Source organism: Ambystoma mexicanum, chromosome 11, assembly GCF_040938575.1.
Source record: "Ambystoma mexicanum isolate Mex_15411 chromosome 11, UKY_AmexF1_1, whole genome shotgun sequence".
NCBI lineage: Eukaryota > Metazoa > Chordata > Amphibia > Caudata > Ambystomatidae > Ambystoma > Ambystoma mexicanum.
In genome coordinates this window covers 1466666101-1466694026 of record NC_090934.1, presented here as the reverse complement: position 1 = coordinate 1466694026, position 27926 = coordinate 1466666101, and the positions used below count along the sequence as shown (strand labels likewise).

The following is a 27926-nucleotide window of genomic DNA, read 5'->3' as shown; positions in this document are numbered from 1 at the left end:
TGTCATCTTTTGAGGACCTCCACCCTGTGGAACCCTCAAAGGGGGAGGTCCTTTGATCTTCTACTTTTGGTATTTTCCTTTCCCCCGCCCATTAAAAGATGCCACCTAGAGGCGACGCTGTACCCTTCCATGTATAATAATTAACCCCAATCCTGCAGCTCCTCAGATATGGTGCTCGTGAGCATCTTTCTTTCTTGGCCTATATTTTCCCCGCCTGATCAAACTGAGGCTGAGTCGTCCATATTTTAGTGTAGAGACCATGAGCATAATGGCGGGACTTGTTTGCTATGTCATGTACGTGTTTCTAGTTCTCTCTTTGCTCCTTGTTGGTGTCCAGCTCACCAGAGCTCTACTTTCTAGAAGCAGTAGCTAAACAGTTTCCAGCAATTTCAAACCTTGCATTGGGGATTATTTTATGAGCACCCCAACATATTAGAGGTGTGGGCATTCTCTAAACATCTCTACATTCTCCACATTATTAGTTCTGCTTTATTGATATAAATCACACTTATTTTTCCAAACGTGGTTTCATCCTAAGTGTGTGACTTTGTCCCTTTTCGATGTCCTGTGGTGGCAGCCATATTCGGGCATGCTCACTCACTGCCGATCAACAGTGCCAACGTGTCACTTTTTGGTTGTGGGTCTCAGACTCGCAATACACTGTTTGGCTTTATTTCAGTTTCTCAAATGGGTGTGGGTCCCAGACTGGCACTTGTTCCCAGGGTCCCAGAGCCTCCTAATCCGGCTTCCACCGTCACCTCTTTACTCTTCCATACCTCCAGCACCACCCGGGTAACCTGCATACCTGTTTGCTACCTTCTGGTATGTATCAGCATTTCCTGAGCAGCTGCTGCATCTCTGAAGGCTGTGGTCATGTTCGGGTTTTATTTTGCAGTCGGCAGCGACTTTCCTGATGTCTGCTTTTCCCCGCAGTGTGTCCTCTCTCCTCAGCGCTTCACTGGTGCTCAGGATGCCCGGAGGTTCCACAGTGCAGCAACGCAAGCAGGCCTTGCTTCTGGGACCTCGCTTGCTTTGTCCTCCACCGCTCTCGGCTTCCATCCTGCTGGTTCTCACACCTTTTGCTGCTGCATGGCTCGCTGGTTTCCTCCTTGGAGGATCGCCCTCCTGATGCATCTCAGCTGTGGAATGTTCTCACGCATTGGAAAAGGGAGTTGCTTTGGACCAATCGCATTCGTTGAGAAGTTAGAGCCCTCACTCTACTTCTCCAGAGTGATCCCCGGACTCCTGATCATCACCATCTTCTCAGTCGTTGAGAAGCTAGAGTACTCATTCTGTTCCACCAAAGTGATCCTTGCACTCCTGATCATCATCTTCTCCGTCGTTGAGAAGCTAGAGTGCTCATTCTGTTCCACCATAGTGATCATTGGACTCCTGATCATCATCATCTTCTCAGTCATTGAGAAGCTAGAGTACTCATTCTGTTCCACCAAAGTGATCCTTGCACTCCTGATCATCATCATCATCTTCTCCGTCGTTGAGAAGCTAGAGTGCTCATTCTGTTCCACCATAGTGATCCTTGGACTCCCGGTCATCTTCTCTGTTCATGTCCTACAGTAACATATTTTGCATTTTCTAAGGTTTGAATCTTGTCAAGTATATTAGTTTGACTAATTTGACAATAACAGATATTGGCTTTATCAAAAGAAGGGAGGGGAGGACTGAACATTAGATTAGGGTTTAGGTGTACTAACGCGGGGGCATACTGCGTTCTCTGACCATGGTCATCCCATATGCCATAATATCCTACCCTATGTGATCCTCCCTCGGTGCAACACCCCCAGGGGGACTATTGTTCTGTGGACGCACCACCCTCGCCCCATGGGAAAGGTCTCCCCCTAGGGGCGAAGGGGCGACATCCAAGCATTTGTCACAGTATATTTATAATAGTGCCTTGAATATTTGGGCATCCAGAGAAATCCTATAACTGGAGATAATGGGATAGGTGTGGCTTGTCCTACAAGTACAATAGATGATTTTGAGCTTAATTTTCTTAAGATGTCCTTCCCTTTTCTTTGAATTGCCTGTTAGACGTCGGGCCTCTTACCAGTTTCGTAGCAAGTGCCCGCTGTATAGGTTTCGGTCCTGCAGGACTCGTTCTCCTTTCTTTAGTGATTGTCAAATGTTTTCCCATAAATGTATGCATTATTTAAAGTGCTTAAAAATGTATTTGCAAGAATGTAGACACCATCTTGTTTTTATGTAAAAACAATCCTTTTTCAATGTTCTGTAGTGCGGCCACTGGCTGAGCTTTGCTTTAACATGCACGGCGGGCGGGTGTTAATGTTAAAGGATATTTATACCGTGCACAACCACCACCGACGTGGATCCTGGCGGATATGAAAAAAGGGGGTGGGTTGGGGTACGTTAGTAGGACAAAGTTTGGAGAAAGAGCAAGTGAGCTGTGATTTGATGATGGCAGCTTCAGTTCGGTTAACACCGTTTGATGAGCTTCTTGGTGTAGTACCCGGTCGGTATCCGTTGTGTAAGGGTATGTGTGGTTTGTTTATTGTTGCATTTTAGTGAAGTGCTTGCGGGTTGCTGTGGTTTTAGAGGTATGGTTGTGTTTAGTTGGAGTTTGAGAGGTGTATGCAGAGGGGTGAGGTTTTAGTAGGGTTAGTTATTAGTATTGTTGTCTGAAGAGACGCACACTCATTTTGTGTCTTTCAAGGTTTAGATGAATGTCTTCCTTACAGTAATCGTGTTTCAGCATGACACACGGCTGTCCCTCACCTCTCTCTCAACATGTCACGCTACTCAGTCTCTACAATTCTATCTTGGTTGTTTCTTAGGCCAGTCCTTCCATCCCAGTCTGTGCCTGATGCAAACTGGTCCCCATGGACCTATCTACTTGTGACCCATGCCTGTTCCCAAAGCTTTATCTGGGTGTGACATGGTTTAGTTCATTCGTTACCACCATGTCCTGGTTTGATGCAAGGCACGCGCCATTCCTATGTCTCAGTTGATTTTGGTTATTTGTGTGGGGTTAGTCCTTTCGGATGCAAGTCGAACTCTAGAAATTCTGCTTGGGTTTCGTGTGCGTCAGTCTAGTGGATTCCATCTTCTGCTTACTAGCTTAGATGCGGGTTTCTTAGTGTAGCACTGGTGGTCTCGTTTAGGCTGGCGGGTTTGCTCATATGGTGAGGTTGGTTTGGTTTTGAAGATGGCTATCTTGCAAGCGTGAGGTAAATGTTGAATAGTGTGGAGCTTGAGTTGCGTTGCGTTGGCGGTTTACGCATGAGTTTATGTTGTCATGTCTTGCAGGGGGAATGCTGGGTAGTGGGTTAGGTTGTTAGTTGTGCCTGTTGTCTGTGTCAGCCTTGTTGGCTATTATTGTGTCCTGATTGGAGTTTAGTTCTTGCGGGCGGCCCCCTCCTCTGTTGCTTCTCTGTGCTATCTGTCCCGTCATGGGTTTCTTATTGACCGTCTCTCTTTGCATGTTTGGTTTTGTTGTTTGAGTCTGGTTCCGAGGTCTTGAAGAGGTGGTTTTGGTGGGTGGTGGCGTGTCTAATGGCTTGTGCTATGGGTGGCACACCATAGTGCACACACTTGGCAGCCCTGAGCATGTGTGCTCTGAACTTGAATCTACTAATGCACCCTGCCTGTAGCCCAGCATGTCTTAGACGTGTTTTCTGATCTCTTCCTCTGGGGCCTTGTACTCCTTTCCCGCCTGGCCTGGCTCTCCCTTTTGCAGAGAGGTGGGCCGCGTTTGCAACACAGCAATGTGCCCTTCGGCTTCTGGGGACAGAGGCTTCGCTGTCCCTTGGACATGCAGTATATTTAGTTCAGTCCTTGCAGCCCCACTGGGAGAGTTCATGAGTGGCTCTGTGTCCCACGCTCCGGCCGTGGGATGCCCCGCGTTCCCACTGGCAGCGCTCTCCAGTCCCAGGGCTCCAACTGCGGGGACGCGCACCCCGCGTCCTCGATTCACACATGTGAGCAGGCACCGGTAATGAAAGGGTTACAACGAACGGGGGCCGTTTTTGTAAATGGAGCCGAAGATTCCAAAACGGGAAGCTTGCCCCATTGAGAAAAAACAGGTCCGTTCACACAAGGAGACGGAACTGCGCATGCGTGCATTTTTCACCGATTTGCTCCCCGTTTTTACAGGTGGTAAAATACAGCTTTTTCAACACACCCTAAATTATGCTTTTTTACCCAGTTAAATAACTGATGTTTTATACTATAAGATTTCTCCCCGCATTTAAAAGTAAAGCTCCCCATCCCAGTTCCCCCCACTCGAGCTAGTGACTGTGGCTGAAAGGCAGTGCAAATGTAATGTGCACCAGGCCTGCTACACTCGTGTAACTTCAGGAACTAGCAATTAGCACAATTAGTAACTTACTTGAATAAAGTGTACATTGGAACTACTGTGAGTTACTCAAATTGCCGGATATTATTTAGGCCAGTCCTGAAAGAAATTACAGTTACCTCTGACTTCCCCTTTGACTTAACCTGGATAGAGTCGTGTAAACCACAGAGTCCCTCTGTATAAGCTGGGCGTAGCTCTGAGTAACTTCTTTTGCGTGTAGCATAGCATCTCCACAACAGGTCAAGGTTAAGTCAGTGTTACTCAGTGTAACATCTTTTGGGGTAGCATCGCCCTCTCCATTGTAAACCAAGTATGATAAGGCATTTATAACGCGCCTATACGGCACGACGGGGCAAGGGAGGGGGCACAGATGGAGGACAGACAACGATCGTACTAGGCCAGGTGTCATTCAGATCGCGCAAGTGCATAGAAAGGGGAGGGGGGAAAGTGCAGGGGTGAAGGGGGAGGGGACAGTGCAGTACATGGGATAATAGAATAAATAACAATAGAAATGTAAGGCCAGCAGGTGGCAAGTGCAAGGATAAAGGGTAAGTGCAGGCATCGGGTGTCAATTGCTGGTAGTGGGACTGCAGGGATACAGAAAACCGTCCCCAAGTGTGGAGGTTGCCAGGAGGGCAGTGCAGGTGTGCTTGGGGTAGCAAAGTCCTCTCCAGTGTAAACCATGGGTAAGTCTGTGTTACTAGGTGTAACTTCTTTTGCGAGTAGTATAGGCCCTCTCCAAGGTAAGTCAAGGGTAACTTCTTGTATATAGCCCTATTCAGGGTAAGTTGTGTCCATCATAGTTACTCAGTGAAATTCCTTTTGCATATAGCATCGGCACAGCCGCCCCCAGGGGTCAAGGTTAGGTCAGTCTTACTCAGTGTAACTTCTGTTGGGGGTAGCATAGTTCTCTTCAGGGTAAGTCAAGGTTAGGTCAGTGTTACTTGGTGTATCCTCTTTTGCGAGTAGCAGAGGGCCTCTCCAAGGTAAGTCAATGGTAAATTCTTGTAGATAGCCCTCTTCAGGGTAAGTTGTGTGTCCACCAGAGTTACTCAGTGAAATTCCTTTTGCATATAGCATTGGCACAGCCTTTTCCAGGGTAAGTCAAAGTTAGGCCAGTGTTACTCAGTGTAACTTCTTTTGCGAGTAGCCGGGTTCTCTCCAATGCAAGTCGTGTAACTTTTCACATGTAGACCTCTTCTGGGTAAGTCGAGTGTAAATCAGTTACTCAGTGAAACTCCATTTGGGGGTAGCATAGCCCTTTTGAGGTTAAGTCAAGGGGACTTCTTGTAGGTAGCCCTCTCCATGGTAAGTCACAGGTAAGTTGGAGTTCCTCAGTGTACGTTTTTTGTGAATTCCTTCTATGTGAAAAAGGCTTTTGTTTTGCTGCTGTGTGCTTGGGGTAAGTTACAACCTGTAAATAAGGCTTTTGTTTTGCTGCTTGTGTGCTTGGGGTAAGTTACAACCTGTAAATAAGGCTTTTGTTTTGCTGCTGTGTGCTTGGGGTAAGTTATAACCTGTAGATTCCAAATCTTCTTTTGAGGCTCCTGAAAAATAAAAACAATGTTTTTTTCCCCTGTAGGTTTAGTTGACTACATAATCTGCTTTCATGCATCGTTTATTAGACCCGTATCAATTTTATTAACGACTGTAAAAATAAAAAAAATCTTCGTTTTTATGAGCAATAATTTCCCCAAAAACCTGGAACCGCTTTTTCAATGCTTTCTTTTGATTTTTTTTTTCTTTTTTCACCCTGGTTTTCCGCCCCACGCTTCTTGCATTTCTTGGTAGCCTTCTACATTAGTTGCTGGTGACCTGGACTTTTTTCGTTTTTGTTTTGCATTTTCACTTTCCACTAACTCTTAGTCCTTCTGATCCTCCTTCTCGCCACGACACTAACCTGCTGAGCTGCTTTAGAATTGCAATGCCTTCAACTGTGTCTACACACGATGACATACATGTTCGTTTTTTTTTACTTTTCTGTCTCTGAAGGCAGCAGCCTCCCTGGAATGAAGAAAAGCGTCCAGGATTTAGACTTTTGTCGGCACTTAACAGGTGAACTATTTCTCTCCCTAGCTCCCACTACTGGTGGGGCGGGAAACACATTTTATCATTTGAAAAATCCCATGTTGGCAATGCAGCAATGGAGCGATGGATGACCTGTGTGTTTTGGCAAATTGAAAGAAACTTTTGACCTAATTTTCTTAAAAACCAGCTAGGGATGAAAAGGATTGGGTATTCATTTGAAACCTTAAGGAGTTGATTTAAATTTGAAATCACATGCATTTCCGTCTCCTGTGTAATGTCCTGAGTGGAGTCTTGTGTTCTGTGTTCACTTCTGCTGTGATACTGGAAGGGTGTTTGCGTTGTGTGTTTGTTACCGCAAAGAGACATGGGTTTGAGTCACCAAAACATGTGTCCACAATTTTGCATGGCCATGCACACACCGTAGTATACACCCCTTGTGCATTTTCCCTTTTGGGGACTGATCTGACGGTGATCAAAAGCACCCCGATGAGGCGCAGGGTGCTCTGTGATCTCTGCTGCAGCTTTGCATCTACGTCAGCGGCGGACCACGGACAGGTTAAAGTGCCTCGTGCTCTAAAGTAGAAGTGCTTTTTCTTTAACATTTTCACCTCCTGGAAGAAGATGTAAAGGTAGACGCTGCATTTACTGTGACTGGACAATTAAGACGCCTTGTTACTAATGCGTTCACGATCTCCAGAAAGGTAGGCACAACCCACCCCCTCACCTATGTGGGGTCGTGACTTTGTGCTAGTGTTCTTGGTCACCGCACATGTTTGTTATGATGGTCTGAATTTCAGAGGTGATACAGAGCTGGGGATGGGAAGGAGTGAACGCGCGAGTAGGGTAGTGCCGGTCGAATGGAGTCGTAAGTGCTTAGTGAAAGTCAGAGAAAGCACAGGCAATGGAAGAGGTATGGAGAGGAGGAAGAAACAGGGGAGAGGTCTTCACATCATCAAGGCAAGGGGCCAGAGAGGCCAGCCTGGATGGCCTCTTCCTCATTGAAGAGGAGAGATGAGGATTCGAAGGTGGAGGGACCGAGATGTGAAGGTAAACAAAGGGGTGGTCGGAGGCAAAGAGGGGTCAGCGGAGAGGTTAGAGGAGGAGCACAGTGTATTGGGGAGAAAGACAAGGTCAAGAGAGTGCCCACCAAAGTGGGTAGCCTGGTCTTGGAGGGGATAGAGGGAGTGGTCAGATAGGAGGGATTTAAGCTCAAGGCAGGTGGCTGCAGAGGTCTTGGGAAGGTTCAAGTCCCCCGGCATGACCATGGGGATGTCAGTAGGAAGTGACTCAAGGAGAAGGGTCAGATCGGGGAAGGAGTTGGGAGGACCATAGAGTCAATGGAGATCCAGAAGAGTTGAGAGTAGGCGAAGGGAGGAATTGGATAGTGGCATATTCAAAAGAGTGGTAGGAGGTGAGTGAGAGGAGCGTGTGGTGTGTGGTTGGCAAGCGTGATAGAGGAGGTTGTATATTGTGGGTGAATGAGAGCATCTTGTTTGAGGGGTGCATAGAGAGGAAGATGGGGTGGGGGAGTGGAGAGTGAGACAGACGTTAGACAGAGTTGAGGCTCAAGGCTATAAAGGAAGGGTAGGGAAGAGAAGGAGAGGAAGTGAGTAGGACGAGGAATGGAGAGACGTCCAGGTGCAGAAGAAATGGGCAAGTAAAGAAAGGGTTCAACCCAAAAGAGAAGGAGAGTAGGTGGGTGAGCAGAAAGGGGAAGGGGTGGGTGGCTGGTGTAAGTTCTGGGTTGGGCGAGAATGGAGGTATGGGTAACCAAATGGTGGTTAACAAACCCAAAATGGTGCCCAGAGTGGATAGTCAATGGGTGGTGCAATACGTGGGAAGGAGATGTCGGTTAAAGGACGGGCTCCGGGAATTCCTGACTTGAGCACAGAGCCCTCGGCCTAACCCACGGGGGGGACTGAATAAGGGAGGCAGTGTGTCACATGTCCCTCTGGGAGCCAATCACTGTGCTTCAGATGGCTTCCAGGCTTGCTGTCAGGGTCCTGGGTGTTGTAGGCCCAGGGAGCTTCGTTTGCAGGCAGCCCCCTCAGATGGCGCACCGGGTCTCTGGGAATGGAGGATATAGCCAAGAAAACATCCAATCACATCAGTGAAGTGTACCCTTGTGTTTTCGGAGCCATAGGTCCATGAAGGGTTCTTGCACTGGTTAAATGTTTTAGAAATAGCAGGCTTTTTGCAGCTGGTCTGCTCACATGACACTGGTAGAGTGGGATGCAGGGGACAGGAAATGTGCAACCTTCCTCCTGTGCCAGTCTCGGGAGGATAGCTCAGGGGCAACGTGCTCGCTTTTGACTCAAGACGATGTGGAGCAGCACAGGTTCGATCCCCGGGTCCACGCTTAGAAATCTCTGGGTATTAAACGCATTATAAATAACCAATTACAATTTACATTCTGGCAGTGACATGCCACATACCTGCTGACAGCCGGGTCAGACTTGGACAACACTCCAGCACAAATGAAAAAGCGTCACAATTGGCAATTTGTTCCTTTTCATTTCTTGAGTAGTATCCAAAGGGGGAGGGGAGTTGTGCTGCACATTGTGCTTTCTAGGGAATCTTTGATCAGTAACACCGGCCAAAACGACTTACTCCAATAGTGAAGTAAGGCATCAAGCTGGCACGCTGCCCCCACTGGCATGCTAAACCCGCACTACGCCCCCTAAAGGGCAGTCCGAGCCTGGCTGGCAGCCACTCAAGGAGGCAACCAGTGATCATGGCCTTCACGGAAGAGCCTAAGAGCCGCCTCCTTGGTACTGCTGTAGCGGGAAGAAGCGCCTCGAAGCAGCAGCGGGGGCAGTGTTCCTCGTGCAACGCCCCCTTCCTTGCAGGGGTAGGCGTGGGTTCTTGAGGCGTCTTCAAATGATTTGCAATACATCTGCTTCACGAGATGTGGTAATCCTTCAATTCAAGCCACAGTCCTCAATTATGCGATTGGAAAATCCCCTTAGAACGGCATAAGGAGAGCACCCAGGAAATGCAGCACGGGATGAAAGGTCACAGATCTTCATGGAATTGGGGGTGCTCGCCCAGCTCACCGCTCGCCCAGCTCACCGCTGCCCTTTCACTGCATTTGGTGAAGGACCAATTGATCAAATCCATCCCGCATTCTGCAGGGGGTTCGGAGTCCAGCTGATAGCTTAAATAAGTTTAGGGTGTTGGGCAGGTGGTGGGAAGCAGTAAAAGGGGAGTGATGGAGGGGGGGGGTCTTAGATTCCTGCCCACCATAAAAATGCTGCAAACAAAAAAAGGTGGGCCGGCCCAAGAGGGGCTTTCGTATTGCTGCGCCGCTGTACACTGGCATGCTAGCGTTTGAGGAGATGTTACTATGACAACGAGGCAGCGCACCTCTAAGGGAGGAGGCCCCACAGTGGCTGAGTCCCCAAGAGCACTTTCTTCTCCTGGCAAATCATTGCCCAAGCCATTCTGTTGCAACATGTGCTTCTAGCGATGCCAACGTGAGAGTGCACCAGGAAAGTTGCACCCACCGACGTCATGGGATGAAGTCACGCCGAAGCACCAGGACGGCGCGCGTATGTACACCTGTGGGATGTACCTGTATGCATTCACGTGTGTGACTGGTTAGCTGCTCTCTAAGTGCTCGCTTATGTGTACTGTACATGCCTGCCCTTTCGCGCCAAACTCTCTTGCTGACTGGGCAAAACGAGCCACTTTTCATAACGTTGTGTACTGCAATGCTCCCTTTTAACATAGTACGGAATGAACCAACATAGTTGCATGTGTGTTGCAAAGAAAGGCGCAGCTATTGTGCAGCCGGCGGTGATATTTACAGATCTAGAGTTGGGCAATTAGTGCAGGTGTCATTTTGACGTTTTGCCAAGTTCCTCCCTCTCCAGAGACGAGGGGTGCCCTGGCTGCGGGCCGATCTCCGCCCACTCCTCCGCCATCACCGGTAGACTTCAGTGCTCGCAGTGACCCGGAAGTGACTCTACCTTCACATGCCCTTGACCTCTGTAGCCGACATGGATTCTCTGCCCCTGCTCCATCTCAAAGCTGACCTTTTATGCCTACCGTGCCCGGTGGCAGGACACCCCAAGGCCTATTCTTTGTCTTTTCTTTGAGTCCCTTATTAACAGGCTTGAACAGCGCCCCTCCTTCTTTGGGGTTTCCACTCTTGGCTTGCCAGGATTTCATTGACCGGCAGCTTGGGGGTCAGGTCAGTCCCCAGGTGTGTATAGATTAGCTTTTGTTGCGAGCTGCACGATTTCCCAGACATGACCTCGAGGCACTCGGTGAAGGACTTGTTTATCTAGGGTCTGTATTAGCGGGGAGCCAGGAAAGACTACCTTGGGCCTCCATGAGAGACTACTCTGGGCCTTACGCAGAGTCCACAATAAAGTGCTTCAGTGGCTAAAATATAAGGGCCTGTCCAGAAGTGCTGCTTAGATAACAGTACTCCAGCACACTCCGCACTGGCTCCCGAGTCTGCTGTTTCAGGCAGGTCTCTAGGCTTTCGGCAAGCGCGCAGCACAGTTCGCTTGAGAGGTGCATTCAAGTCTCTAGAGGGGCTCCCAAGGTGCTCCTAGAGGTTAAGCAAGGTGGCAAAAGTTCCTTTGGAAGGTGTCGGTCACAGCACAGATGCCATAAGTCCTCGGGTGTAAAAGATGGGTTCTTAAGAGGTGCAGGATGAGATGAAGTCCAGTCGCATTGAAATGAGTCCCCTTAGGGGTCGTCTCGGTCACGCCGAGGAAAGGATATCCCCGCTGGAAGGTATGACGGAGCACCTCCAGGGCAGGCTTTGCTGGCTAGAAGCCAGTGCTACAGGAATGGAGGACAGAAACGGGCGCATCAGAGTGTTTGGGGTCCCCGAGAAACTTGAAGAGTCAGATCCTCTGACAAATTACTTTCTCCCCGACCTGGACACTCAAAGAGGCTCCGTATCAGAAACCCGTGACGCCAAAGCTAAGCCCATAATTGCCTGCCTCTTGCGCTACCGCCCCAAGTAGTCCAGATCTTAGGGTGCTTTAAGCAAAGAAGCAGCAAGATACTATACCAAGGTCCTCCCATCCACATAACGCAAGACTGCTCCAAACGTACAGCGATTAGGAGGAAGCACTTTCGGAGCCTCCCCTCAGACTTATGCGTAGAAGTCTACGCTAGAGCCTCCTAGTGCCTGCGGAAATGGCACTTACAACTTGGAAGGACCTCCCAACATTCTGTGATGGTCCTGCAGACCTTTCGCAATTCTTTGATGCCTCGTCGGAGGACTTAATGGACATTGGCCCGTCCTCTAATACGGAGGCTTCTCCTCCGCTGGACATGCCCCTCCCAACTGAGGAGAGGATGGCACATTGATCCCTACTACGAGGCCGAGACCAGGCTCTCGGCACCGCCAATGCATCTCACATTTTTAGGGAAGAAAGGGAGAGATCTAGATCCCCATTGAACTCCAACGCCTCGCCTATTTCGAAATCTGGCACCTGAACTGACGTGGCAGATGGCGAACGTAGCCTACTTGGGTGCTATTGCCTTCTGCATATTTTGTTAGACAATATTTGTAATCACGAGTACAGTGCCTAATTGTGAACACTGTTTGCATTTGCTAATGTTTGCATTGTTGTATTATATGTAATTACTGTATTAACCCCTTCTGCAACCCAGTAGGTTGTGTATTGTTTATTGACTGAATGATCTTGAATTCGATTTTGAGTTTGCTTTCACTTCAAAACTATCGGCAATGACAATATTGCATATCTGTTATATAAATCGATATGGACAACTCTATAATTTTGTGTGCTAATAGACCAGTTGGTCTTCACCTTTAAATACACAGACCTGTATTAATCCATCAAGGTGTGTCCTTTTTTCTTCAACAAAGAACAGAGTATTGAAACAACGGCATAGGAGAGACAGACCCATTCATTTGTTTTTATTGTTATTTTGTTTTCCATACATTTTAATGGAGTGAGGCTGGGACCGTAGTGGGCTTTGTGATGTCTACTGTCCCCTAGCACCCTGTTAGGGCAGAGATAGATCTCATTTATGTAGCAAGTGTTTGTATTGTTGGTGTGCGTGTACCCCTCAGGGTGCTTTGCAGTTGGCCATCGAGCGGTCTAGGTTTTGTTGTTTGCTGTCCAGTTTGCTTCACACTATTCTTTGCAATACCGTACTGTTGTCTATACATGCATAACCAGTTGTCTGGATATAATGTTTTGATTGTGAAATCTTTCTCAGCTGAGGGAAAAATGTCCTGTCTTACCTTTTAGCCCATGCAGCATTTTCCCACTCATTAGGTTTCTAAGCGTATGGGATCCACATCAGATTATCCTCTTTCATGCAAGCAAGTTAGAGATGCCTGTCCCTCTCCATCAAGGAACGCATCTACCCAGCAGTGAGGTCACCAGGCTTATATGGCAGTGTCTGGGTCAAGTCTTTCACTCGGAAGCATAGAGATGCAAGGGTGGTGTTGCTGTTTTTTCCATAAGAAACTTTCATTCCAGATTCTCAACGCTAAGGCAGATGGGAATGGAAGGTGGGTTTTAGGGGACTGTATTATTGATAATATACTGTGGTGAACCATGAGGAGGAGACGGGCTCAGGAGTGACATGTTAGATGTGTTTAATGATGTGTTTTCCTTCTTTGAGGGACTTCACTACTTATAAAGTAAACTAAGGGTGCGAGTCAGCCATCAACAAAAAAAGGAGTCCTCAGTCCGTAACCTACCTGCTATCTAGCCCTCCCACAATATCCAAATAACACAAAATGAACCCAGGTGATGACCGTCTCACTCAGGCTTTCTTAGGTCAAAGTTCAGAGGATCTTACTCTGAAGATGGTTTTCACAAACTGTTCAAATTAAAAAGGGTTTCTGCGCTCTTTGTAAACTCTATTATTTGTTTAAACGTCTCTAGTCCTTTACGTGCAGGAATGATGTCCTTTCCTTTTCCCACCACATTAGCCCTTTTGCCTTCCTTGCATTTATGGCTTGCTCCCTTGCTTGAGCCCTCCAGGCAGGTTGCCTTGTATTTCCCAAATGTCTCTTTGGGGAATAACATGGCCCATTGGCTGATTGCTTCATATTCCCTTCTCTTTGGGGCTTCCCAAATATCGCTCATCATTCTTGGGCCTTCGAGACCCCTTTGGCTTTCTGTGTTTCGTAGGTGTCGTTGGTTTCAATATTTCTATCACATATTCATCTCCCTGGTTTGGTTTCTCCGGCTCCTGTAACCCTCTTTCTTTCTGTTTGTTCGTGGAGCTCCACATGCCTCCCTCTACCCTGGGTGAACGTGGTACCTTCTGTAGCTCTGGGTGTGCTCCAGCAGGCTGGCTTCCTTGCAGAGCCGTGTCTGTTCGTCTCCCTTCTCAGCCCTTAAACGCCTGCTTCCTGAATACTGCACGGCACGGCTGACTCCTGGGTTTTTGTATCTGGAACGGAGGATTCTTTCCTCTGTTCCATGCTGGTCTTGGTGCTGTTTTTCTGGTCGCTGACACACCACAGCAGCATTGTGGTTGCTCCACCAAGGAAGGCTGTTTTCCCGTCTCTGTTTCTCGTTCGGCTGTATCGCCTCGCTCTGCGTCAGCCTTCCGGTGTCTCTGCTTCTCTCCACGCTACCGCAGGCTCTGCAGTCTAGCCTGGCTCAGCCCAACTAGGATATCAGTTTAAGTAGAGGCTAACTCCTCTCCATTCATGATCCTTTTCTCTATATTCACATTCGTGTACATCCAAGGGGCGTGTTGCTGTTCGTCCCCAACTGATCTCAAATAGCCCCAAGTACCACCGCTAGCCAACAGTAGAAAAGCACTGCCAGTCCTGGTTGCAGACCATATTGCCACACCATTAGTTTCCTCTATCCCCAAAAGGACAGGTATGGTGTTCTTAGGAGGGAGTTCCTTAAAGGAACTGGAGTTGTGACAAATTGGGAGAGACACCCTCTCTTGAGGCTAGGGAGAAGAGTCTGCTATGCTAGACCCTCCTAGAGCTCTAGGCAAGTGTAACCTCACTGGGAGTGACACCGCCACCCCATTCCCAAAAGGCAGCTCCCTTTGGAAGACACGTTTTCTGCATACATGGGACTGCCTTATATCAAAAACAATGTGTCTTACTCCTATTTTGATGTTGACAAGGTTGGCTCAAGCAAGCCGTGGGATGAAGAGGGTCATAACTCTTTAAGAACAAATCACTATGAAAGAACAAGGAAGCCCAAAAGGAGGAGAGAGAACAGTACACAGGGGATGCCCTCTTGCGTCAGAGCACCTTGGAGGTGGAGCCAATCATGGCCACGCTTCCCAAAGTCTTGCAATTTCTGGAATAGCTCCATCTGAGATGCTGGTGTGCTGGGGAGGCGGACAGCAGGAGAGCCGTTTTCCGAGCATACGAGCAAGCGACCTCCAAAGCGGTGGCATGACCATTGACATTTCGTGGTGGGCTGGGTGCCCGAACAAAACCGCTGAGTCGGCAGGGCTGAGAGCGGCACCAGCTCTCAGCGACCGCCGTACATTGAAGGCAGCAGCGAAGAGGCACACCGGACCAGGGGCGAGCAATAAAACCAAAACAAACGGACGGTTGAGAGAGCTGACCAAGGAACCCGAACGAGTGCGGAGCCCCTCAAACATAATCCTGACGAAAACAGGTACCAAGGTATGCTGGTGTGGCAAGAGGCCGCCGGGAAGACTCGTACTGCCGAGTTTGGTTGATAAAAGTAATGTGTAAAATAGGAAGAGAAACCCAAGTCACTGAAACAAAGTAAATATTCAAGAATAATGATGAGTGGGAAGTATTAACTAAGAGGAGAAAGACATTTGGGGTTAGAAGCACCCCAGAAAGAACTCAAGGAAAGTTACGTGAAGACAGCCACTTAATAAAAAGTAATAAGGCATAGTGTGTAATAAAACGAGACAGACTGGATATATTAAAGACTTCCCAAAATGAAGAAACCTCAAAGTTTATCAAAAGCCCGAACCATATACAATGAGAGGAAGAATGTGAAGAGCCTATGTGGAAAACATTAAGGACAAGAGTCCTGAGAATTGGAGCCCAAGATAAAGTGACTGTTGGAAAGAGTTACAGGAACACGTAGATCAGACCCGCCAGGTTTATTTCAGGAGATCACCCTGAAGAGACCTATTGAGAAAGAGAGACATTTGTGTTTGCAAGAACAGTGAGAAAAGAAGCGACCCTGAAAATAAGCCACAAGACAAAGGGGATGCCACATAACGAGAGATATTCATTTGGCCCAGTTTAGTTATCAGACATTACTGGTAGGGATAGATGGAGATAGGTTTGGATGAGGACATTTCCATTATTGACTTCCTGGCGACAGACGAGCACCTTTGGTTTAGTTGGTGAGGCAGGGAACTACCCCATATTTATAGGGAGGGTTAGGTCTGGTTTTCCTCATCATTTAAATAAAATAATTGAACATGTCTACCTTGTGTCTATATCCTTCTAACCCACCACAGAGTCCTTTCCCTACAGAGGGAGTCACTCCCTTTGAGGTCCCGCTTTCCCCGACCCCTAGGGAGAGTCTTGCTTAGCTGGCTCACCTCCCTAGCCTCACGGGGTGGCTCGTCCCTGGGGAGAAGGGACACATTCGTCACAGTACCTATTACGATTCAGAATGTATGTGGGCCCAGCTTCTGGACCATCTTGCGGCAGGTTGTAAAGGGCTTACCTTGTTCTTCCCTCCTAAGTGGCAGAGATTGTAAGCGACTCTTAGACTCGGTGCTGGATAGGATGTTGCATTGCAGGTTCATCCCTTCCAAGATGCTTGCACATTGTGTGGGCTTCACCGAGGGTAAAAAAGGCAGATATCTGGCGTGTATGCACCCAGATGAGCGTGAATACCCCCTTTACTCCTGTGCACATTCCACTTACTCTAGGATTGATTACATGTTGTTGAGTGGAGGCTTCGTGACGCATGTCTTTGCTGGTCAATTCTCGACGCTCTTAATTTCTGACCAGTCTACGCTCATTCTGTCTCTAGATTTGACTGCAACCTCCTTCCCTCTCAATGTGATTAAGCAAGTCATGTAGATATCTTCTCATATAAGTGAAATGGGAGCTACATCACACATACCAGCATGGGTCCTTCAGGGGCACATTATTGGTTTTGTAGCAGGTTCCCTGCTCCCTCTTTTTCCCCCTCCCATTGGCCATCCTCTATGATCTCTCCCCCTGCTTCTTCTTCTGAAGCCAGAAGCCTTGGCGTCCTCTTTGACTCCTCTCTCTTTCCTTCCTCCCTCACACTCAGGACATTGCCAGGACATCCCACTTTCAACTGTTCCTTCTCAAAGGAATTTTCCCTCTTTTACTTTTCCCCCAGAATCTCAATGTTACCCGAGCCCTGGTTCTCTCTAGGCTTGACTATTGCAATAGCCTTCTCCTGAATCTACCATCTTCCACTCTGCGACCGCCTCCAGCTAATCCGGAACAGGGCAGCAAGACTTATCCTTGGCCTCAAGTCCAGCAACTGCATCTCTCTTGCCCTAAAAACGCTTCACTGTAGACCAGCACTTTCTACCCAACGAGGCCCCCCGCTGCGTAGCCCTTACTTTATTATGCACCTCATCTGCTGCTCACCCACGAGCACGGACATTCCAGCACTTACCCCCAACCCCCACTCTCCCTCTTCTGGCAGCACTTGCATCTTCTGAATACTCGCAAGGCCTAGCAGGCTTGTCTTTCATCTTCCACTGTAATCTTTGTTTTCAATCCCATGTTGCCTCCCTGTAGGCGCTTTGAAACAGAATTGACTTACTGTATAAGCGCCCAAAAAATGCACAATAAATACTTTAAATATAGAACACATTTGTGAAACAGAACTTAGCTAAAACTCTTGAAACCATACAATCTGGCGAACTAGACTATATCTGGCTGCCTAATGCTGCGAAATGAAAAGCCGTTCTGAAACCCAAAATGAAATATAACGGAGAAAGCTCAAATAGCACTTCAGGAGTACTACTCGCATTTCAGTCCAGATTTCTTGGATATGCTATCGCGGCAGAAGCCGTACTAGAATCTTATTTAAAAGCCAGAAATCAAAACAATAAATTCACCACTCTTCAAGTCGATAAGGGAGTTATTTTTATGGACAATGGCATTGCTAAATTATACGAAGACTTGTGCACCCCTGAATGAATTCCCACATGAACCCGGGTAGATGCATTTTTACTTAATACTCCTCGTCCCACAAATGGCGCATTATACCCCGTACCAATCTTCCTGACTTCGATCGAGAGATATCGCTAACAAAAATTCAATCGGCTCTAAAAGGGTAAAGTCTCGGGCCCTAAAATGGTGCCTAGGGCTTTCTTGCACAGATCTACTTGCCCCAAGCTACAGGCCTTCTTTGCTGCTTACAATTCTGAATGAACACCTCTTTGTACTTTTCATGAGGCTGTGACTCATGGAGTGACTGAGCCTGGGATGGACCACTGTTGGCCAAGAATTACAGACCCACCTCCATCATTAATGCAGAAGTAAACATTGTTGCCAACATTTCGGCCATGAGTAGAGATCCTCTTCTGCCTAAATTGATACATAAATACCAAACAAGCAGACTTTCCTCAGCTAATTCCTACCTATTCTGTGATGCAATATATATTTGGCTTAAAAATGTATTTGGTCAGCATCTAATATCCCTCTGCAGCCCAGAACAACTCTTTGGGAACAGGAGATTTCTCTTCCTATTTTGTTTGCATACAGGCACTAAAAAAGGTTTGCCCCCCCCCCCCCGCCCTCAACCCCTTTATTTATCTTGTCCCTAGTAGCACTGCTTCAATTTATTTGGATTAAGGATTCAATCAAGGGTGTTGGAACCCAATCGATTTTGTATGAAATCGCATGCGTATGCGGACAACTATCTGGTTTACCTGGAAGATCCCCTCAATACCCTCCCAACCTTCTCAGAAGACCATGTGTAGAATTCAAGAGTTTCAAGTCACAAACTAAACGTAGACAAAACAAGAAGTCATGACTCTAAACAAATACTTCTTAAAAAAAAAACAGTTGAGGGTTCTGGTTTCTTGCGGCAGCCAACATATATTGAATACCTGGGTATCCAGCTCTACAGTCAAACTAGCATAAGAGACATCTCGATGAAACCTGAATGGTCTCAAAACAAAGATTAAGGGCTTAGCGGATAAATGCTCCCACTGCACTTGCTCTCGTCAGCAGGTGGGGTGGGATTCCCGCACTTATGAGCCTGGTGGAATCGGGCTGCTTATGTGCAGCGCATTGAGTGCGGCCTCTCCAAGAGGGCTGCTTCCTCCCTGCCTAGACCAAGCCCATGGTACCTGTTGGAAGCTGATGACCACAACTGATAAAGGTTGTACATGTGAGCTTTTTGCTCTCCTATGTTGCAGCTCGTATTTCTAACCATGAACACTCTGATGTCGGAGTTCAGGCACCCGGAGAAATCATAGTCACTACTGTGCTTTGCATAGGCTTCACAGAATTGTAATGCTACAAAGCTTTTGAAGTTGTGATATTTTTCTATAGTGGATGACACTGTTTCATTTCGGGTCATTGTGGTACAAGGCCTTATCGTAAGGCAGGGGATGAAATTAAGATCCGATAAGCGGGAGCTAAAACCATCACCTGGGTGTCGGCATCACCCAGTAGTCAGGAGTTAAAACCAGCACCTAGGTGTTTGGCATCACCCAGTAGGCAGGAGCTAAAACCACCACCTGAGTGTCTGTCATCACGCAGTAGGCTGGAGTTAAAACCAGCACCTGGGTGTCGGGCATCACGCACTAGGCTGGTGTTAAAACCAGCACATGAGTGTCGAGCATCACCCAGTTGGCAGGAGCTAAATCCAGAACCTGGGTGTCGGGCATCCTCCAGTAGCTAAAATCAGCACCTGGGTGTCGGGCATCACCCAGTAGGCAGCAGCTTAAACCAACACCTGGTGGTGGGCATCACCCAGTAAGCAGGAGCTTAAACCAGCACCTGGGTGTCGGGCATTAGGCAGGAGCTTAAACCAGCACCAGGAGCTTACACCAGCACATGGTGTTGGGCATCACCCAGTAGGCAGGAGCTAAAACCAGCACCTGGGTGTCTGGTATCACCCAGTAAGCAGGAGCTTAAACCATCACCTGGGTGTCGGGCATTAGGCAGGAGCTTAAACCAGCACCAGGAGCTTACACCAGCACATGGTGTCGGGCATCACCCAGTAGGCAGGAGCTAAAACCAGCACCTGGGTGTCTGGCATCACCCAGTAGGAGTTACCGCTGGGGAACCAGTAGCAAGTTCCCAGCGCACCTCAAATCTCACTTCCGCGTTAGACGCACACTTTCACTTTGTGTCCATTATGTACAGTTCATTCTGTTTAAATGTGTACTAGATGTGTCCTAATTCCTCTTTATCAGCATTCCCAAGTGCTCAAAGGTAATGCCACATATGGATGCTTGTAAGACACCAATTGTCTGGGGAATTAAAAGTAGTTCCTGGTAGCTTTTGGTTTCAAGCTAACCAGGCTCTCCTTGGCTAGAAGCAGCATTTAAATAGCCCCCAGCTCCCCTCCATTTCGAACTCTGGTAGGTTATTGATTGTATATCCTTTTTAAGCAAAAATATTATATTGTCTAGTATTTTTCTACCTTTTGAATTTTATTTCTTTCTGTATTCGTCTATCTCTGTTCTCTTCCATTCTCTCTCTCTATATAGCTGATGAGATGTATACCACCTATCTTATAACTTCTAGGAGTGTGTTGATAGCACATATATAAATTCTTTTGTACTTGTTATTGGTTTCAAGGAGCTGCACTCTCTGGAACTGATTGTGTTTGGAGGTCAAATAATAAAGTTGCTGTTTGATTTAAGCCTTTCAATAAAATGCCTCCTAGGGGTCCATTCTTAAGGACTCCTGCGCAGATACAGTCTCCAAAAGAGCAAGTAAGCACTGGTGTCTGGAATGTTGTACCATCTGCCCACCTCTCACTGCTAGCTGGGGTGCCTGCTTTCCAGGGAAAGCGCAGAAAGGAGCAGCTACCAAACCGGGTGCATGTATATGTGAGGCCAGTTTCCAAGGGCAATCACAAGTGGCATTTTCCTTCCAGTCAATAGGAAAATACAGACCCCCTCGTTGCATCCCAGAATCCAAAGGTCTTCGACCTCTTGCCCCGATGGTAAGGTTCCTTACAGCAGGGTTTCAACAGGTACTTATAGAGAACGTGATGGATGTAGCAGGGGATTGGTATCCAGACGGGAAATGGCACAGGCGACAAACACTGTATTATAAGGAATAGGCCAAGGAATCCAGGAGGAATACATTTTGGGCATATTTTGTATTGGAAGGTTCTTGAGGGCGGGGGGGAACCAAACATTGTCACCTACTAGGTAGGGTCATGGGGTTGTCCTGGATCATCTTCTCCCTTGTTGGTCTCTTTTGTGGTGACCAGCATTTCTCTGGCTAGATAGACTTCTTCTATGCAATAAATCACCTCCTGCAGCGCAGGCAGGACTAGAGATAACCAGTCCAATAGGCAGTAACTTTGGGTGTTGACCTTCAATGAAATAAAGAGCTGTTCTCCCCGGTATTGTGATCACGCCATTTGGTCTGGGTGGAGCGAGTATGAGAGCAGATCTGTAGAGTTACGTTGGTGTGCTCTATCTGGCTGTTGCTCTCTGGGTGATACCCACACTAAGAGCCCTTTGCATGCTTATAAGTGCCCACGGTGCAGGTTATAAATGGCACATGCATTGAGGGCCACAAGCTCCAATTATTCTTTTGTGCAGTCCATGCAAATGATAAAATGTTGTGGAATAATGTCCTAGCCATGTCACTGGCTGTAGGGCCTTGCCAGTAAGTGAGGAAAAAGTCCTATTTTACTAAAACAGTCAACAACAACACTGGCATAGCTATTACCCCAGGAAAGAGGCTGGTCCAATATAAAGTGTACACCAGTAGTATACCAGGAGGTAGGGCTGTATCTCAGTAGGCTGTGAATGAACAAATGGTTGTGTCCTCTCTACCTTAACTCTGGCACCAACTGGCTATGGCTGTGCGTATCCCTTCACCTGGGATGCCAGATTTGGCCACCAGAATAGTTGTATTAGTTCTTCAGTGGCGTGAACCCCGCAGTGTTTTGCAATGCGGCAATCATAGAACCCTGACTGGATAGCAGTCCAAAGGTTTTATGTGCAAACCCACAACCTGCCATGTTGGAACAGGAGGCCTTCAAGCGGATGTCAGATACCATGGGTTCTGTGGTGGGAGGGGCTCTAACCTGTCCCCAGAGAAGTACATGCTCTTATGAATATTGAGAGGGTCAGATACCATGGGTTCTGTGGTGGGAGGGGCTCTAACCTGTCCCCAGAGAAGTACATGCTCTTAATGAATATTGAGATGGTCAGATACCATGGGTTCTGTGGTGGGATGGGCTCCAACCTGAGAAGTACATGTCTAATGAATATTGAGATGGTCAAATACCATGGGTTCTGTGGTGGGATGGGCTCTAACCTGTCCCTAGAGAAGTACATGCTCTTATGAATATTGAGATGGTCATATACCATGGGTTCTGTGGTGGGTTGGGCTCTAACCTGAGAAGTACATGCTCTTATGAATATTAAGATGGTCAGATACCATGGGTTCTGTGGTGGGATGGGCTCTAACCTGTCCCCAGAGAAGTACATGCTCTTATGAATATTGAGATGGTCAGATACCATGGGTTCTGTGGTGGGATGGGCTCCAACCTGTCCCCAGAGAAGTACATGCTCTTATGAATATTGAGATGGTCAGATACCATGGGTTCTGTGGTGGGATGGGCTCTAACCTGTCCCCAGAGAAGTACATGCTCTTATGAATATTGAGATGGTCAGATACCACGGGTTCTGTGGTGGGATGGGCTCTAACCTGTCCCCAGAGAAGCACATGCTCTTATGAATATTGAGATGGTCAGATACCATGGGTTCTGTGGTGGGATGAGCTCTAACCTGTCCCCAGAGAAGTACATGCTCTTATGAATATTGAGATGGTCAGATACCACGGGTTCTGTGGTGGGATGAGCTCTAACCTGTCCCCAGAGAAGTACATGCTCTTATGAATATTGAGATGGTCAGATCCCACGGGTTCTGTGGTGGGATGGGCTCTAACCTGTCCCCAGAGAAGTACATGCTCTTATGAATATTGAGATGGTCAGATACCACGGGTTCTGTGGTGGGATGGGCTCCAACCTGTCCCCAGAGAAGTACATGCTCTTATGAATATTGAGATGGTCAGATACCACGGGTTCTGTGGTGGGATGAGCTCTAACCTGTCCCCAGAGAAGTACATGCTCTTATGAATATTGAGATGGTCAGATACCACGGGTTCTGTGGTGGGATGGGCTCTAACCTGTCCCCAGAGAAGTACATGCTCTTATGAATATTGAGATGGTCAGATACCACAGGTTCTGTGGTGGGATGGGCTCTAACCTGTCCCCAGAGAAGTACATGCTCTTATGAATATTGAGATGGTCAGATACCACGGGTTCTGTGGTGGGATGGACTCTAACCTGTCCCCAGAGAAGTACAATTGAGATGGTCAGATACCACAGGTTTTGTGGTGGGATGGGCTCTAACCTGTCCCCAGAGAAGTACATGCTCTTATGAATATTGAGATGGTCAGATACCACGGGTTCTGTGGTGGGATGGACTCTAACCTGTCCCCAGAGAAGTACATGCTCTTATGAATATTGAGATGGTCAGATACCACGGGTTCTGTGGTGGGATGGGCTCCAACCTGTCCCCAGAGAAGTACATGCTCTTATGAATATTGAGATGGTCAGATACCACGGGTTCTGTGGTGGGATGAGCTCTAACCTGTCCCCAGAGAAGTACATGCTCTTATGAATATTGAGATGGTCAGATACCATGGGTTCTGTGGTGGGATGGGCTCTAACCTGTCCCCAGAGAAGTACATGCTCTTATGAATATTGAGATGGTCAGATACCACGGGTTCTGTGGTGGGATGGACTCTAACCTGTCCCCAGAGAAGTACAATTGAGATGGTCAGATACCACAGGTTTTGTGGTGGGATGGGCTCTAACCTGTCCCCAGAGAAGTACATGCTCTTATGAATATTGAGATGGTCAGATACCACGGGTTCTGTGGTGGGATGGGCTCTAACCTGTCCCCAGAGAAGTACATGCTCTTATGAATATTGAGATGGTCAGATACCACGGGTTCTGTGGTGGGAGGGGCTCTAACCTGTCCCCAGAGAAGTACATGCTCTTATGAATATTGAGAGGGTCAGATACCGTGGGTTCTGTGGTAGGATGTGTTCTAACCTGTCCCCAGAGAAGTACATGCTCTTATGAATATTGAGATGGTCAGATACCATGGGTTCTGTGGTGGGAGGGGCTCTAACCTGAGAAGTACATGTGTAATGAATATTGAGAGGGTCAGATACCACGGGTTCTGTGGTGGGATGGGCTCCAACCTGTCCCCAGAGAAGTACATGCTCTTATGAATATTGAGATGGTCAGATACCATGGGTTCTGTGGTGGGAGGGGCGCTAACCTGTGCCCAGAGAAGTACATGCTCTTATGAATATTGAGATGGTCAGATACCATGGGTTCGGTGGTGGGAGGGGCTCTAACCTGTCCCCAGAGAAGTACATGCTCTTATGAATATTGAGATGGTCAGATACCATGGGTTCTGTGGTGGGATGGCCTCTAACCTGTCCCCAGAGAAGTACATGCTCTTATGAATATTGAGAGGGTCAGATACCACGGGTTCTGTGGTGGGAGGGGCTCTAACCTGTCCCCAGAGAAGTACATGCTCTTAATGAATATTGAGATGGTCAGATACCATGGGTTCTGTGGTAGGATGTGTTCTAACCTGTCACCAGAGAAGTACATGCTCTTACGAATATTGAGATGGTCGGATACCATGGTTTCTGTGGTAGGATGTGTTCTAACCTGTCCCCAGAGAAGTACATGCTCTTACGAATATTGAGATGGTCAGATACCATGGGTTCTGTGGTGGGAGGGGCTCTAACCTGTCCCCAGAGAAGTACATGCTCTTAATGAATATTGAGATGGTCAGATACCATGGGTTCTGTGGTAGGATGTGTTCTAACCTGTTACCTGAGAAGTACATGCTCTTATGAATATTGACATGGTCAGATACCATGGGTTCTGTGGTGGGAGGGGCTCTAACCTGAGAAGTACATGTCTAATGAATATTGAGATGGTCAGATACCATGGGTTCTGTGCTGGGAGGGGCTCTAACCTGAGAAGTACATGCTCTTATGAATATTGAGATGGTCAGATACCATGGGTTCTGTGGTGGGAAGGGCTCTAACCTGTCCACAGAGAAGTACATGTTTTATCAATATTGAGATGGTCAGATACCATGGGTTCTGTGGTAGGATGTGTTCTAACCTGTCACCAGAGAAGTACATGCTCTTATGAATATTGAGATGGTCAGATACCATGGGTCCTGTGGTGGGATGGGCTCTAACATGTCCCCAGAGAAGTACATGCTCTTATGAATATTGAGATGGTCAGATACCATGGGTTCCATGGTGGGATGGGCTCTAACCTGTCCCCAGAGAAGTACATGCTCTTATGAATATTGAGATGGTCAGATACCATGGGTTCTGTGGTGGGAGGGGCTGTAACCTGTCCCCACAGAAGTATAGTGGCTGAGGAAAAATTGCTTTAAAGGAGCAACTAGCGGGCTGGATTTCTCCTGTTTTCCCCCTGCTAGTAATGAACGGGACAGGGACTCAAGACACTTGTTCTGGGGTCCTTTAATGTAAGTAGCAAGAAAGTCTGCTTGCATGAAGGAAAAAGGCCCCTGTGCTTTGCAACGATTTCTACAATTCAGTGTGTGCAAGTATTGGATTTTGTGATCAATGCGTAGTACCTCTTCTCAGTGTAAACTGCTTGCAGGGTAGGCCTTCCTTGGAATACCTTTTGATGGCCCAGAGCTCCTTTTCAATTACAGCAAAGTTGTGTTTGGAAGGCCTGAGTTTACTTAAGTAGTGTAAAGGGGTGTCTCCTTATTTAACAAGGCAAGGGCTGTGCTAACGGCTTGCTCAGAGGTGTCAGTTTCAACGATGCGCGATGTCTGGTGGTGTATGGTCGGTGGGGTACTAAATGCCATATTTATGGCTCGGAAGGACTCTTCAGCTTTTTCACCCCATCCAAATTCCAGTTTTTGTTTAGTAAGATGGAGATACTGTAGGATAACTGAGCAAATCCTGCAAATAAAATCCACTCTAGTAGTCGGTAAAGCTCAGGAATCATTGACGATACCTTAGGTCATGCGGGTGACCCAGTCGATGATTGTTTGTTTTTCTTGGGTTTAAATTAATTCATATGCATTGGAATCTTGGCATTGTCATTCTGAAAATCAATTGGATGAAACAGAAAATGGATCTTGCAAAATTCTGTTTGTTTCCTTGTGTCTCCATAATCGTGGAAGGAACGTGACTCGGCTACCGTATTTTCAGTCACTGTGATTTCGCCAGCTGTGCCTTTATAGTTTAGCATTTTCTTCCCTCGGGTTGCTTTAGTGTGTAGTGCTTGTAATTCATCATGTAAGCCTTGTAGGGAATCGCCACCGTCTCCAGGGGAAGGAGAGAGGTTTTGCAGTCCCTCCTTGCACTGAAGCTGCGTATCCGATTCTCAGGCTGCCTGTTGTAAGGGGAGTTCCACTATGCAGTCTGACTCCGGGCATGTTGATCATGATTTGTATAGAGCCCGCAGTGACTAGGTTCGGACCAAACCAGGGGTGACGCAGGCTTCCAATGACACCGATGTCACCAACCGTTAAACACGTGGTGATGGGACAGTGCGAGGACTGAAAACAGGTGTCTGAGATGATCCCTGAAGATTTCCAGGTACAGCCAGGTAAAGGGGAAAGCTGGAGGCGGAAGTCCAGAAGGATACACTGGGCACATAAGGATGACAGAGGCAAATGGGGAAGGGACAGCACAAAACCAAACAGAATGGAACCGATGAGGATGCAGACTGAACCAAGTGAGTACGAAGGCCAGGTAGGGGGAGAATCAGAGAGCTAAAACGACACAAGGAGTAAAAGGAAAACGAGCTAGACACAATAGGCAAGCGCCAGAGACTGCAGTGGGGGAGGGGGGCAATTGTGACGCGTCTAATCCCGAGCTAGTATGAGGATTATCCGAAATGCAGTATAGAAGCTAGGCTGTGCTTCACACCGATAGTTGGCGTGGTGAGGGAGATCATGCAGTGTACTGCAAACGAATTTAATTGAGGCTGTGGTCTCTAGCACCTGCTCACTGTGGGAAAGAGATCAGCAGTCACCTGCATCGAATTGTGGGGGGTAAGGGGTAGGGGTTGCTAGGTTAGGGATCTGAGTAGCCTGAGTGGGCAAACCCCCTATGTAAAGTTTATACCCAAGAGTGAACAAGTCTACCAGAGAGCCACAAGACTTGGGGGAGTCCAAGAGCGGCAGACCTGTACTCAAGAGACTTGTGGTAAGAAAGTATATTGATGAAGAACCTTTCTTTTGAACAAACGTCTGCAAGATGTGAACTGTTGTCGAACTCTAAGAACTATTGGGAACACGCAAGTGTTAGGTCAGGCAGAAGTCTAACACAGAGACCATGTCCTGGTCGCCTACTTCTTGTTTGTTTTCTCTAAAGTGATGGGGCCATTTAGCGATTAGGATTTGGACAGAAGACCTTTATTGCAGACTTTGATGAGCCCCCCTCTCCATTTTAGTTTTAATAGCCAGGGAACTTTCCCCATAGAAATAGGGCACGTTAGGAGTGTTCCTTTTTATTTGGGTAAAACCATGTTGAACACGTCACTAAGTCGTCCGGCTCCTTCTTCTGGTTCGCCACAGAATTAAATGACTTGTAGCGACCTGCTGGATTTCAACAAATGTTTTATTTTATTGTGTTTCTTCTCCTGTTGTGATAACTTTAAGAGCGAATGCCTCAATAAATTGAATAGTAAAAAGAATCCTTGATGTCAAGTGGAAGGTGGCAATAGCGATCTTGAATGCTCAGGTGTTGCTTTCATCTCAGGGCCGTGGGCCCTGTGTCGGAGCACTCGGATCCTCACTTGGTCCCTCATTACGAATTTGGCTGTAATTTTGTTGGAATTACCAGCAAACTAATTTATCAATGCCACCACTTTGTCCCCAGAGTTACTGTGGTGAATCCACCACAGTAAACCCGGCAATCTTTGGGGGTGGAGGGCATGTTTTTTTTATTTTTTAGATTGGAGGAAATGGGCTGGGGCGGCTCACATGGTCAACCATAAAACTGTCTCAGGCACCAATGAAAAAGTGGGCAGCAGTTGCAAATGGATATTCAGTCCTTTAGTCAGAGACTGTTTGAATAGTACCCAAGGGGGTGTTTTTGTTAATATGTAAACAAATTGTGATGTTTAAAGAATATTTATTCGGCCACAATGGTCAAAACTTCTAGCTGCATAGTGAAGTAACTTATCACGCTGGCCCAATTGGCCAAAAAAGTCACCCATTTTGCCTGACCTACACTAGCATTTTGCATTTTTGGTACGGTCATCACCCTATTGCCCAGTCCGAGCCTGGCGGCTCATTCATAATGGGCGAGGGGGCGTCCACCCAGTAGCCCCATCACCCATTATGGAGG

The 27926-nt window shown here is 47.4% G+C and overlaps 1 protein-coding gene across 4 annotated transcripts in view; it reads left to right on the top strand.

Annotated features, from left to right (window-relative positions):
• Nucleotides 1–27926, top strand: part of CRTC3 (CREB regulated transcription coactivator 3) — a 537535-nt gene that overhangs the window by 395097 nt on the left and 114512 nt on the right. For 2 of the 4 annotated variants that reach the window (XM_069625142.1, XM_069625141.1), the window contains exon 5: nucleotides 6323–6385. The exons of the other annotated variants lie outside the window; for them this stretch is intronic. In XM_069625142.1, coding sequence (XP_069481243.1) covers nucleotides 6323–6385 — 63 coding nt within the window. The remainder of the gene's footprint in view (nucleotides 1–6322; nucleotides 6386–27926) is intronic. 4 annotated transcript variants of the gene reach the window in all.